Raw genomic sequence first — 13,309 nt, 5'->3', positions numbered from 1 at the left:
TTAGCGTTAGCGTTGTTATGATATACTTCGTAGATTAGATACTAGCGACACTCACGTCTCTTCTGAAATTCTCAGTTAGACTACTTTCAGGAATAATGCTGAGGAGTAAACATTGGTTGACTGTCGCTATTTCCGGCCACGCCCATCTTTACCATAACTAGGGAAAGGGAAGGAAATGTTGATGTAGTACTTACTTAACGAGAGGCCACCGACTTAGCGACACCCTCATAAGTGCTACGGAGTTGGATGGTTGGGTTGGGTATTCCGTTAGGATTCACCTCAAGTTGGCGATGCAACCAAAAGTATGTATTGTTTATTTGTTGTTTATTTAATCTCTCGATAGCCCGCTATCGAAAGAACATATTCATTTCGTTTAGTGATCATGAATTTTAAGAGTCATGACGGAGAGCTTGGGATTAAACCCATGATCTTCTGCTCAGTAAGCAAAAACGATCCCTCCAGGGTCATCGAGCATCTCAGAACCATAACGCTTCGCGACAATACAGGACTACGTTTTCGCTTGATATGCAAATAGTTTCCGAGGTTAATGTTCAATATCAAATATACAAATGATGGTGGCGATTTATTGTGCTGTGGAAGAGCTTGGGGTTAAATCCATTATTTTCTGCTCAGTAAGCAAAATCGATCCCTCGAGGGTCATCGAGCATCTTATAATCCACAGCGCTTTGAATAACTATTATTTACGATAATTACATGAAATAAATAAAATATAAACTACAAACAAAACGTGACTGCTAAAATCTCAAAAAGATATTCTCACAAATATATTTCACGCCACCAGGAATCTCAAAACCATTAGACGTTATAATGATACTCTGCACATGTTAGACACAAGAAGAGGCCAAAAAGCAAACGTCCGACACACAAAACCCGTCAGTCACAATCAACGATTCTACGAATCGCGAGCGCTCACGAATCATAAAACCGCTGACTGCGACACTCTGAAAGCGAAATTGACAAGCTCTATGCGTCAAACACCCGCCCTCCAATCTCCTCCCGCATCCAACAGCACAAATCTCCATTACAACTTCTAACGAATTAAAAACTCCGAAAATCACTCATCTATAGCAAGTGAGTGGAAGCAACCCTGCATGCAACCATTCTTCATGATACACTTTTTCTGCCTATCTTTCTATTAGACCTATGGACATGCGTTAGCTTTGAAACTTCTAACCAAACTGGGTAAATTTTCAGATCACAAAAAAAAACTTTCAAAGGTAATTACAAGTAAAATAAATATTTTACGCTACTTTACGCAAAAACGAGCAAGTAATATTAAATCTCTTGTATCATATGCTAATGCAAATTGACTGTAACAAAAATAATATGCTTAAATAAAATAAAATATTAATAAAATTTTATGCAAAATTTACAAGAAGATTATTACTTTATTGGTGAGAAGTTTTTAATAAGCCCTCCCAGTTTCTCTGTATACAGAACAAATCTGATACTATAATCAGAATTGCTCAGTCTGCATGAAGCAGCCGATTGCATCAAGGAAGTTCTATTAACAACCAAGAATTAATCGTTTGAGGCATACTGAAGCATTAAGAAAGTGATATGTGTCACTATAGGAAATCATCATCGTTGCAAATATAAAAAAAAAATTAAACATAACCCTTTGCTTCAGTACCGTCAACCTCCATGTCCATGGGGAGGGTTCTTATCCATAAATTATAATAATATTCATAAAACATCTCTGAAGACCCCGCAATGTCCTTGAAGTTTTCGGAACATTCCGGAAACACACTTCGGAATATCCCATAATTCCTTGAAAGTTCCTACAATTTTCCTGAAGTTAATGGGGCTGTTTTGAAGTTCTCTGGTCATCCTTGAAGTACTGAGAAACCACCGGAAAATCTCTTATCTTCTTTTAAGGTCTCTAGACTTTCTTGAAGATTTCAGGATTTTTTTATGTGTTCTCAGAATTTTCTTAAAATTCATGGAACATCACATCCCACATCCCATACGTTTTAAAATTTTGTATGAACCTCTCTCATGAACTTTGCTGAAGTTTTTGGAAATTCCCCAAGTTTTCCGGAACGCATTTAAAGCTTCAGAAACTTCATTGACATTAATTGATCTGTTCTGATGTTCGCAGAGCATCCCTAAAGTTCTCTCAATGCCCCTGAAACAAATGGAACTGTCATGAAAACCATTAAATTTCCCTAAAGTTTCCCGGGTTCTCGAATTTTAACAGAACTTACCCTTACAAATCTTTAAGCTTACCCATAACTTCTGAAAAGTTATTGAAGTTTTCCTGAACCGCAATAAAACCACCGACAAACCGACATGACACTTAATTCTGACTTATGCCCAAAAATCGTAAACGGTCGATTTAGATTTTCAGTGATCCGAACTGTCAAAATCATTGATCTAGATAAAAATAATTTGTCCTGATTAGATCAGACACGAACCAATTTTTAACTTTTGCATGCGGGTTCATGCCTTAGCTAAATATTTCCTGCGAACTCGGAGCCAGATGTCATTAGTGCAGGGCTGGTAGCAGGTCACTTTTTAGTGAAACAAAAATCTTGGTTTTACCATAGTAATTCCCATACAAACTTCAAATGGCTTGTGCCATCTCAGTTTCTCACCAAACGGGTTCAAATTTTGAGAGGTTAGTCAGGATCCGATTTGGAATCGTTCAAGTATTGTGGAGCGAAAATTTCATATTTTGCATCACTCTAGTGACCAGTGAACCGCAAAACTTTAGAGCACCAGGAAAACTATTAGGAAATGTCTTCAATTTCGATTAAAAATTGAGGAAAATATATCACCTTTCCCAGAAAATTCAATTTCGATTAAAAATCGGGGAAAATATACCTCCTTTCCCAGAAAATAAATTGTAAACCTTGGAAACTTTCCAAAGGTATTTATCTGTTATAGATTTTCAAAAGTCTTTCAAGGATGATTAAGAACTTTAAAAAATCCCAAGTAAATTTTGAGAGAATTTTAAAGGATTCTAGAAATAACACCAAGATATATCAGAGAATAATACCAAAGTACAGACTACGAAAGTCTAATGCAGGGGGTAAGTCACTCTGCCACCTTGTGCTAACACCCACAAAAACACACTTCGACACACTTCAAACACCCACTAACACGCATCCGTCGCATGAAAAGCTAATGTTTTCATGAATTCTGGCACCACTGCCATTAATTTTTACATTTCGACAGTGAGCATGCATAAGGGCCTATACGCGATGATCGATTCTCTTCGTCGATTTTCTCTTTTGTTAATAACTCGCTAGATTTAACGTTTCTCGGTGCGTTTGATGTTGCTTTTGATAGCCAATACAACCTGTTACTACTCTGCATTGAACAAATTCTAGAAAATTGTTTCACTTAGCTGTAGCAATGCAAAGAGAAAATCGATGAAGAGAATCGATCATCGCGTATTCGCCCTTATGCATGCTCACTGTCGATTTGTTGATCAATTGTCGATCACGGCGACTCTGTAGCTCTTTACTCCTATGAGAAAATCCATAAGCAAACGTCAGACTGTGCGTGAAACATGGCGGACTTTGTACTATCCTTTCACTTCACCGAAAATTCCCATAAGAAACTGTCTAAATTTGCTGGAAGAACCTGTGCAAGAGCAAATTTTTCGACGGTGCCGTCAACGCCAATAGAACAGTGAATTATTCTCCGCCATCAGTGGTTGCTGCTGTTGCGGTGGCATTCCAAACTGTCGAATTTTCTACCATAACCATTTTTGGTAAGGTCAATTTATGGTTCGCGTTTATGCGGGATGGAGACAACTTATGTGTACAGCAAATATCATGGCATTAAGACCCACGCACACGTGAGAGAAAAAGATAGGGCTATAAAATTATACTCAGTCATTGAGTAGATTTGAAATAGAGTGTAGAATCAGGAAATTACTCATTAATGAGAGGTTTTCAATTACCGTGAACCCGCTGCTCGCGAGTTTCACTGCAGAGATGGATTCTGATGTGATCTGTCAAAAGCGTCAAAAGAGTCAAAACAAAACCGCAGACACAAAATCCGTCATAAAAACGGGAGAAACGAGCGCCGCTCTGCCGTCCCGCTCCACTCTCGTATATTATTTTTCTTGTGTTATCAGTAAATACATTTTTAACAAGGAGCGTCCAACACTCAGCAGCTGCTGATAAGACTAGTGGCAACCGTGATCATCGCCGTTTTCTTCGGTATTCATCCGTATCATCAATCGTCCAATTTGCTTCTTATCTGGCATAAAAGTCTGCTCATCGAAAGTTTTTTTTATGACTCATCGATTATTTTGATTCGATTGCTAACCCGCTCAGCGCAAGTGTTCGGATCGGAGGGAGAAAGTGTCACTTTCTTACAAAAGCAAAAGGAAAGGAGTTCATTTCATAGGAGTGTTTTTGCAGCAACCATATGGCAATGGAACCTGCTGCCGTGAATTCTGCTGACTTGGCATCGCTCAAGGAACGAATGAAGCTTATCGCCGAAGCGGACCCGAAACAGTATCACAATGAGTTTTCCCTCAAGCGCTACCTACGGGCGTTCAAAACGGTCGATGCTGCCTTCCAGGTAGGTGTCTTCTAATTAGCAGGAAGCTAATAGGATTTATGAATATTTCTTCTATCCTAGGCGATCCTGAAGACAAACAAATGGCGCGAGGAGTACGGTGTGGCGACGTTGGCGGACAGTCCTGCGATCCTTACCAATGCCAACAAGGCTCGTGTTCTGAAGCACCGGGATTGTACCGGCCGCCCCGTCATCTACATTCCGGCCAAGAATCACTCATCCGAGCGGGACATTGACGAGCTGACCAAGTTCATTGTGCACTGCTTGGAGGAAGCGTGCAAGCGGTGTTTCGAGGAAGTGACCGATAATCTGTGCATTGTGTTCGATTTGGCTGGCTTCAGTACGGCCTGCATGGACTATCAGCTGATTAAGAACCTGATTTGGCTGCTCAGTAAGCACTTTCCGGAACGGCTGGGAGCGTGTCTGATCCTCAATGCACCGATGGTATTCAGCACCGTTTGGCCAGTGATCAAGGGGTGGCTGGATGAGAACACTTCCGGTAAGGTGGTTTTCGTGTCCAGCGAGGATGAATTGTGCAAGTATTTGATTCCGGATATTTTACCCACGGATATGTAAGACGGTGGCGGCGGAGAAACCATTCCATTTAGAAGCATTCTCACCATATTTAGGAAAAGAAAAGCACGGTTCTTTTTTGTGGTAGGAGCTCATTTCTATACTTCAATTACTAGATAGTAGTTTTCCGCCGGTGGACGCATAACTGTCCCGTGTTCTACGGGATTCCCTACATGCATGGGACAGTTATGCGTCCACCGGCAGTTTAGGAGAGAAGTAAAGAATTATATTTTCTATAGAGATTCTGTAGAACAACTCTGCGAGCTAACAACCAAAACGTGGTGAAATTATACTTAATCAAAAAAGAATTCGTTACGTTCAAAGTAGGAAGTACAATTAATAATGAATTAATACTATTTACAAAATGTCGTTAAATTTCGTTTAGTAATGGGCATAAACGAAAATCGTAAACTACGTTGGAAATGGGATCGAGCACTTTTCGTTTGGGTGATGAACTATGCAATGAAAGAACCACAGGATAGTACTTACTGTTTTAGGACACTACTAGGAGCTTGGTTGCAAAATTTAAAACCCACATAACTGTAGTCCGTACTGACCCAATATAAACCATTTTGATGATGCTGAAGCATCGGAGAACTGTTTGATATTTCGAAAAGCTGGGTACAAACAAACAAAATGCAGGGGGCATCAGGACCCATTATAAGGAGGTCGTGGAAGTACTTGTATCAGATGTAACTGTTGAAAATAAATGTACAACTTAGATCACTAATAATCTGTTTTTTTTTGTGTGTGTGAATTTTGCATGGATGTAGAGGTACCACCCTAAGCACTTGTACTAAAAAAAAGTTTCGATTGTGGCCACTCATGAGTGACCGGTGCTCTTCCTGATTTTCTCGAACAAAAGCCCCAAGACGCAAATCCGTCAGTCCAGACAGAATCAATTTTGTTGTGGTTCTTTGTGGACGTCCGTCGTAGAAAATCCTCCCTTACTGCATAGTTGTTGGTGATTATCGATTATTTGCAAATATTTCCCTTTTGCACTTTTGGATTTTGTCGGATAGAGAAGATTCACAAAACCCAAGGTAGGTTTGAAAGAGTGTGAAATAGGGGTGTATTTGACGCTAGTTGCCCTCCATTGCAGTGTTTCCACAATGAAATTCATCCTACTCATCGCCGGGCTGGTTGCGGGACTCGCTCTGGCCAACGGAGCCGTCAGCGGTGTCGGAACGTGCTCCATCGACAAAGGTAAGAACCTAGTTTGGAAAATGAAATGCAAAATTTTCCATTCCAGTCATGTCATTAGGAGACAAAAGAATGATTCAACTCAGCTGTTCTGGGTCACTCATTTTGTTCTATAGTCCTTCTCTTTGCTATCACTGATAGGGTAGATGAACCGTAGATTGACATTAATGCATTTCTAATTACCCCTCCCCCTCCGGTGACAGGAACGTGCACGTCTCTGTTCTCCGGATTTCCGCACATTCAGACCGACTTGAACAAGTACACCAAGCAGATGCTGGACAAATCGTTCGATTTCCTGCTGCTGTCATCCGTGTTCGACGTGTACAGCATGGACCGACCGGGATTCGAAAAGCTCTACCGTAAGGCATCGGACAAGGCCTGGGAGGATACGATCGATCTGATCAAGTACCAAAGCCGCCGCGGTGCCAGCGTACAGGTGGGCGGTGGTGAAGGACCTAACACCATCCACGACGTGGCCAGCTTGGTGCAGAGTAACGAGACTTCCTCGCTGGAACTAGCGCTGGAATATGAGAAAATCCTGGCCACCGAAGCGCACCGTATCCACAAGAAGATTTCCCATGCTGACAGCACCAAGCACTACGATCCGGACGTGGCTCACTATCTGGACGAGAAGTTGATAGAGTACCAGAGCGGGCAGATTCGCAAACTGTCCGGCTACATTACCAATCTGAACGACATCATCCGCGAGGCCAATACCAAGGCGTTGGGCGTGCAGTTGTTCGACGAGTATCTTGATAAGGTGGAGTAAGGGCGTTTGGATGCCAGACGTAGACTTGGTTCGGTGTTTCATTGGACAGAATAGTAGTATGAGGATCACAAATTAAATAAAAGAAAATGTAAGTTAATGTAGTGTGGTTTACTTAATTATTGTCAGATTAAGAATCTTTAGGCAATAAATTCATAAGCTGGATTTAATTTTGTATCATTTTGAAAATCAAATCAACAACACAACACTCCAAGCGTTGAACACCATCACCATTTAGCCTTTCCAAGACCCATTCCGTCCGTCCCACGTCCAACCAGACCTGATGCTGAACTTGTTTTTGTTTTCATTTTCCGCTTCATGGTTGACACTCACCACCCATTTTTATGCTGCTCCCGCCTCCTTTCATTCCCTCACGATGAATGAGTGCTATGTTGTGCTCCCGACGTCTGTCATCCGCCCACAGAAGTATGATAGCAAAATAGGCGTCGCTTAACGTCACTCAATTCAATAGATCTCACCTCCAGGAAGAGATGCCAGTACTTTTGAGGAAACATCTGGCAAATCATAATGGGAACGGTTGGCGGTAACAAAGGCGCTGAGGACGGCATTTCTTTCACTGGTCATTTCACAGGGTTTGAAGTTTTTGGAAGTGGCCGATGAGATCAATTACTGGAGCTGATGAATACTCTGAGTAGGCATTCAGACGTTGTTACCGGGGTGGTTCCGGCAAGAAAAAGGTACAGAATGCGGTTCACTTTGCCCATGGAAAGACGGCTAATGGGAAGGCGAATTGGATGTGTCGCTTCTGAATACGGATGTGATTTGTTTATTTGTTTATTTGTTATGGTTGCATCAACAGACTAGAAATAGTCCCAATGATGTGTTGTAAAAAAGTACAGATTATACAGACGACATACATATACTACAGTTACTACAGTTACAAACGAAAATAACTTGGAAAGCATTGTCAAGTTACTAAAAATTTATAAGTCTTAAATTTTACACTTAGCTGTTGGGTATCAAGCGCCTTCGGTCAGCAAAAAAGGCAGAGAATCTTCGGCGAAGCATATTCCGTGTCAAGTGGAAATCGAACATCGACGCTACTCGGTTGAACACTAGCTGCAAGCCGTAAATAGCGCTCCCTATGCTATAATTAGTTCGAAGAAGTGGAAGTCTCAGCATAAGACTGTTGCGTAGTGATCGAGGTTGAACATTAATGTTCACTTGTTGCAGAATTGCTTCGCAGTCGATTCTTCCTTGCAGAGTATCGGCGACGGTTAAGGCTCTGAAAACATCTCTTCGGATACGTAAGGGCTCGATATTGATCAATTGGCAGCGATTCTCGTAGCTTGGAAGACGAAGTGGGTATCTCCAAGGCAGCTTACGGAGCGCGAAGCGAAGAAAACGTCGTTGAACAGATTCAATTCGCTCGGCCCCATTATTGTAGTTCGGGCTCCAGACAGCAGAGCAGTATTCCAACGTAGATCGTACGAGAGAGCAATAGAGCGATTTCAAGCAGTAAATGTCCGTGAAGTTCTTAGTAATCTTGAAGACAAAGCCAAGCGTTCTGGACGCTTTGTCGACGACATACGATATATGGTGTGAGTATGTCAGCTTTGAGTCTAGAAAAACGCCTAAGTCTTTCACGCAGTGCACCCGTTCGATAGTCGTGCCTAGTAGTTTGTAGTTGAAAATAATCGGTTGTTTCTTGCGTGAAAAAGTAATAACTGTACACTTAGCTGGGTTGACCACCAGTCGGTTTAGACTACACCAGTCAGCAAAGATGTCAATCTGATTTTGGAGAGAACGGCAGTCGGCGAGTGAGCGGATGCGCAGAAAAACTTTCAGATCGTCTGCAAACGATAATCGTGGCTCTGTGATAACATGGTGAACGTCGTCGAAGTAGAGGAGAAATACCAATGGTCCCAGATGGCTGCCCTGAGGTATACCGGACTTTGCGCAGAAGCTTGCTGAGCGACAAGTACCCAAAGTTACTGTCAATTGGCGCTCCGTGAGGTATGAACGAAACCATCTCAAAAGATTTCCACCGATCCCTAGCCTATCAAGCTTAGCGATCGCAATTTCGTGGTTCAGCTTATCGAAGGCTGCCGTAAGATCTGTGTAGATAACGTCCGTTTGGGTCCGAGCAATCAAACTGTCTGTGATGTAAGACGTTAGGCACAGCAGGTTCGTAGTTGTGGAACGCCCAGTTATGAATCCGTGTTGATCTGTACTTAGATATTGCCTGCAATGCGCATTTAGGGACTCTATGACAACCAATTCAAAAAGTTTTGATACAGCACTCAGCGATGTGATTCCCCGGTAGTTGTTTACGTCGCGTTTGCTTCCCTTTTTATGAACAGGAAACATCTCCGCAGTCTTCCAGCAAGACGGAAAGATGCCGCTGGAAAGAGAGAGCTGGAATATGCGGCGCAGTGGATCTAAAAGACAAGTGATGTTCTTTTTAAGAATAATCGACGGAACACCATCGGGTCCAGCCTTAGTTGAAGTCTTAAGTTTAGATGCTGCTCTAGAAATCGTATCTGTAGTGGCTTCGACCATGCTGAGCGTTTGGTTGATCAAAGGAACATTACTGGCCGCGGAAGTAATGATATTAGCGGAGAGTTGCTCGGCTACAAACACACTAGCAAATTTGGCTGAGAACAGGTTGCAAATGTCTTGTTGATTTCCAGCAGTTTCACCATTAAAAATCATGGAAGAGGGTAAGCCGACTTCCCTGCGTTGCTCATTTACGAAGTTCCAGAAGGATTTCGGGTGTGATTTTAGCCGCCGTTGAATCCTCCTTTGATAGCGTTGAAAACAGAGACGACTTAACCGCTTATACTCGTGGTTGAGTCTGACATAGTAGCATTTCAGTGGCAGTGTGCGGAGTTTAGTAAATCTTCTGAGAGCAGCCTTCTTAGTTCTTTTCAACGAGCGAAGATCTTTCGTCATCCACGGGACGCGAGAGTCAATATGGATGATCTTTTTGGAAACGTGTCTGTCAATGACATATGCCAAGACGTGAGAAAAGGTTTGTGCAGCAATGTTGACGTCTACAGGATCTAGAATATGCTCCCAATCTAGATTAGACAGCACATGGACGATACTGCAATGGTCAGCTCTACGGAAGTCATATGACACAGCGTTTGGAGTGCTGGTGAAATCATGGACAATATTATTTTCGATCACGATAACTAAAGCAGGGTGATGATGCACTACCTTGACTAAAGGTTCGGGTGCCGTGGAGAGGAAAGGAGCTGTATCACGAGCACTCACAAAGCAGAGATCCAGGGTGCGGTTGTTTTCATTCAACAGGCCATTGATTTGTGACAGAATTGCGGTACTATAACTGTCCAGGAGCTGGATGGTTCCTACGTGGAAAGATGAACGCTCGTGATCAGGACAAAAGAAACCACTATGGGTTGGAGTCCATGCAATGTCCGGTAGGTTAAAATCGCCAAGAACAATAACTTCGTCGGAAGGGCCTGCTTTGTCTGAAGCGGCCAAGACGGATCGACAATGATTGCATCCGGATCGTGTGATGGTGATAATGCAAATACAAGCGTACGATTAGTTTGAATCATATTGGTATCTTCAACAGTGCTGAGATGTGTCATTGGCAGACTTTTGCCGAAATATACAAAATTGTTTTTTACATAGTCACTGATAGACTTGATCCTCAACAATTTTATCAAAATCTCATTCATTTTTTGTCAATGACAAAGCCTGGTAACAAAAAGTGTAATTTCGTGCATTCTGAATCACATTATTGTTATCCAAGTAGCTCAGGACGTAGATGCTTGTCCTCTTTAACGGCTCCATGAAATTGTTTTGGTCAAGGCGAATTGAATCTGTGCAACGACGTTTTCTTCACTTCGCGCTCCGTAAGCTGCCTTGGAGATACCCACTTCGTCTTCCAAGCTACGAGAATCGCTGCCAATTGATCAATGTCGAGCCCTTACGTATCAGAAGAGATGTTTTCAGAGACTTAACCGTCGCCAATACTCTGCAAGGAAGAATCGACTGCGAAGCAATTCTGCAACAATTGAACATTAATGTTCAAACTCGATTACTACACAACAGTCTTATCACAGACAAACAGACATAACTCACTGAATATTTCTCACTGTAAAATATCGTCGGTAAAACATTACCGCCATCGTTAAGTACACTTGTAGCTAGCCCGGACGATCCCAGCTAAATACGCGTGGCTTATGCGCCACTCCACAAGGCTTAAGCGCCACACGTCCAAGGTTAATTTGCCCGGATGAGACTCTCCTAAGGGCGAGTCCATTAATTCCTAGAAAGGATTTACGGATCGTTTCAGACAACTTCCAACTAAACGACCAAACGGGAATTCCCTATTATTCCCATGAATTCACACTCAAGAAAGTCACTCAGAGAAACGGTAGAGCTCACGCAAAACTCTACGAGAGAGAACTTCTCATCATTGGCCAGTCCCGTCACCTGCCGCTAGACATCTCCCTAATCTGGTAGTGGAATGTACTTCCCACCATTCAACCTCAACAAGGGGACGGGCCACGAAAACTAACACGAACGCGGAGTGTTGCAAAAACACATTCAAATAATTAAAGCTAGAGAGATTTGGAACGGGAAAACAACATTTCAAGCTGAACATTGCATTATGCAATGTTCAGCTTGATTTAATTATAACATGAACGACAATATATTGAGTACTTCTTACTGTTTATTTACATTTGTACAAAATTCATTTTATTTCTGTTTATGTGTGTTTGACGAATAGGGGCTCTCCTACTGTGTGCGGTTTTTCTCTTTCCCTAGCATGCACAGCAAAAAAAAATGTAATATCGATCAACGTAATTCAAGCTGATGTATGAAATAATGATGTAATAGCAAAAAGCAGATACAATGTTACATCAATGGATGTAATTTTGTTCGCAAAATCGATGTACATCGTACAATGTGATATTACACAACCGATGGATTGACCTGGTTGCAGCAGTTTCGATGTTATATTCAACAACTTTTTTTGCTGTGTACTCTCATTCTCGTTTTTGTCTCTCATGGGCTCATGTGCTCGGTGTTATGTGTTGTTGTTTGTCGTCACAAATCGGTAGCTCAGTTCTACCAAGGCATGTGCTCTTGGTGACAATTATTTGCAGCGTCGAATTACGCGCGCATGCTTTTAGCGGAATCGACGAGTCACGAGTTTCGGCAAGTCGTCACAAAACTCGACTCAAATTACATCAGCCTTAGGACTGGCAAATAACTACTCCGTGGCGCCCTCACCGGACGCCACACTCCACAAAAAAAGATAAAGGCTTGGTTGACTCACCTGATGATGGCTTGTAGTAGCTTATGTGGGTTTCTGCCAACGGTCACAGTCGATGACCGGTCGGCGGGTTTGACGCACTCGGTGTCGCGTTCGATGACCGCGTAGAAAGCGTCACCCCTTTGATGACGGTGGCAAATGGCGGTTCGGCGTTTCACACGCCGATACGATGGCGGTTACTATGCCGTGCCGGTTTTGATGACGAGCCGGCGTGTGGATCCTGTCCACGTGGAGGTCCCTCGAGCCTCCTCGGACCGATGTGGTTACGGATCTGTCCGCTTCCAGCCGGTTGGCAATTGCCGGGAAATTCTGTCCGGCGGGGAGAAGTATCGCGCTTGGGTGCGCAATTGGTTGCTGCGGAATGAAGGTACAACACTACAACAGAAAGTTGAACACAAGCACGAGCGCGGACAAAACAGCACATTTCGAGCACACCAAATTACCTTTTTCCTTAGCAACTCTCTCCTACCGCACACAACTAATTCACGCACACTTTAGTTTCTAACTAAACTCTAGCACTAACAGCAAAACTTTAATTAAATCGAATAATTGACATCACTTTATATTAGCATACTTTTCGCTATACTAACGGACACGAGCAAACGCACACACTTCCAAATTGGTGGAAAGTCACGTACGAAATTATCGAGCCTGTTGTCAAATAATTGCGACACAGAAACCACCATCAAGATAGCGCTATAACACAAACAGACATAACACATTGAATATTTCTCACTGTAAAACATCGTCGCTAAAACATTACCGCCATCTGTTGAGTACACTGTGGTGGGCACTACGCTGAACAGATGGTGGTAGTGTGTAAACGTCAAACGCAAGGGAATTGACTATGCTCGCCACAGGTGGCGATACTACCAACAATCAATACGAAACAAACGATTTTAAATTGGCTCACTACTTGACTAGCCTAT

General features: G+C 42.5%; 2 protein-coding genes across 2 annotated transcripts; both read left to right on the top strand.

Annotated features, from left to right (window-relative positions):
• Positions 1 to 4,094: 4,094 nt before the first annotated feature.
• LOC135701358 (uncharacterized) lies at positions 4,095 to 5,502 on the top strand. The gene is made up of 2 exons (XM_065222132.1): positions 4,095 to 4,563; positions 4,624 to 5,502. Exons 1-2 carry the CDS (start codon positions 4,408 to 4,410, stop codon positions 5,134 to 5,136), a joined length of 669 nt encoding a protein of 222 aa, XP_065078204.1. The 5' UTR covers positions 4,095 to 4,407; the 3' UTR covers positions 5,137 to 5,502.
• A 514-nt stretch (positions 5,503 to 6,016) lies between these two features.
• Positions 6,017 to 7,142, top strand: LOC135701357 (ferritin light chain-like). The gene is made up of 3 exons (XM_065222130.1): positions 6,017 to 6,176; positions 6,236 to 6,339; positions 6,540 to 7,142. The coding sequence occupies exons 2-3, from the start codon at positions 6,246 to 6,248 to the stop codon at positions 7,103 to 7,105; spliced, it is 660 nt and encodes a 219-aa protein (XP_065078202.1). The 5' UTR covers positions 6,017 to 6,176; positions 6,236 to 6,245; the 3' UTR covers positions 7,106 to 7,142.
• Positions 7,143 to 13,309: the final 6,167 nt, after the last annotated feature.

Source organism: Ochlerotatus camptorhynchus, unplaced genomic scaffold (assembly GCF_037179485.1).
Source record: "Ochlerotatus camptorhynchus isolate MF236.1 unplaced genomic scaffold, CSIRO-AGI_Acam_v1.1 ptg000158l, whole genome shotgun sequence".
Taxonomy (NCBI): Eukaryota; Metazoa; Arthropoda; class Insecta; order Diptera; family Culicidae; genus Ochlerotatus; species Ochlerotatus camptorhynchus.
The sequence above is the reverse complement of the archived record's forward strand: the minus strand, read 5'-3'. Positions and strand labels throughout refer to the sequence as shown.

Excerpts from the sequence above, each read along its gene's own strand:
- LOC135701358 (XM_065222132.1), top strand. The coding sequence starts at position 4,408 with ATGGCAATGGAACCTGCTGCCGTGAATTCTGCTGACTTGGCATCGCTC. Across the intron at positions 4,564-4,623 it reads CGGTCGATGCTGCCTTCCAG|GCGATCCTGAAGACAAACAA; the intron begins GTAGGTGTCTTC and ends CTTCTATCCTAG.
- LOC135701357 (XM_065222130.1), top strand. The coding sequence starts at position 6,246 with ATGAAATTCATCCTACTCATCGCCGGGCTGGTTGCGGGACTCGCTCTG. Across the intron at positions 6,340-6,539 it reads AACGTGCTCCATCGACAAAG|GAACGTGCACGTCTCTGTTC; the intron begins GTAAGAACCTAG and ends CTCCGGTGACAG.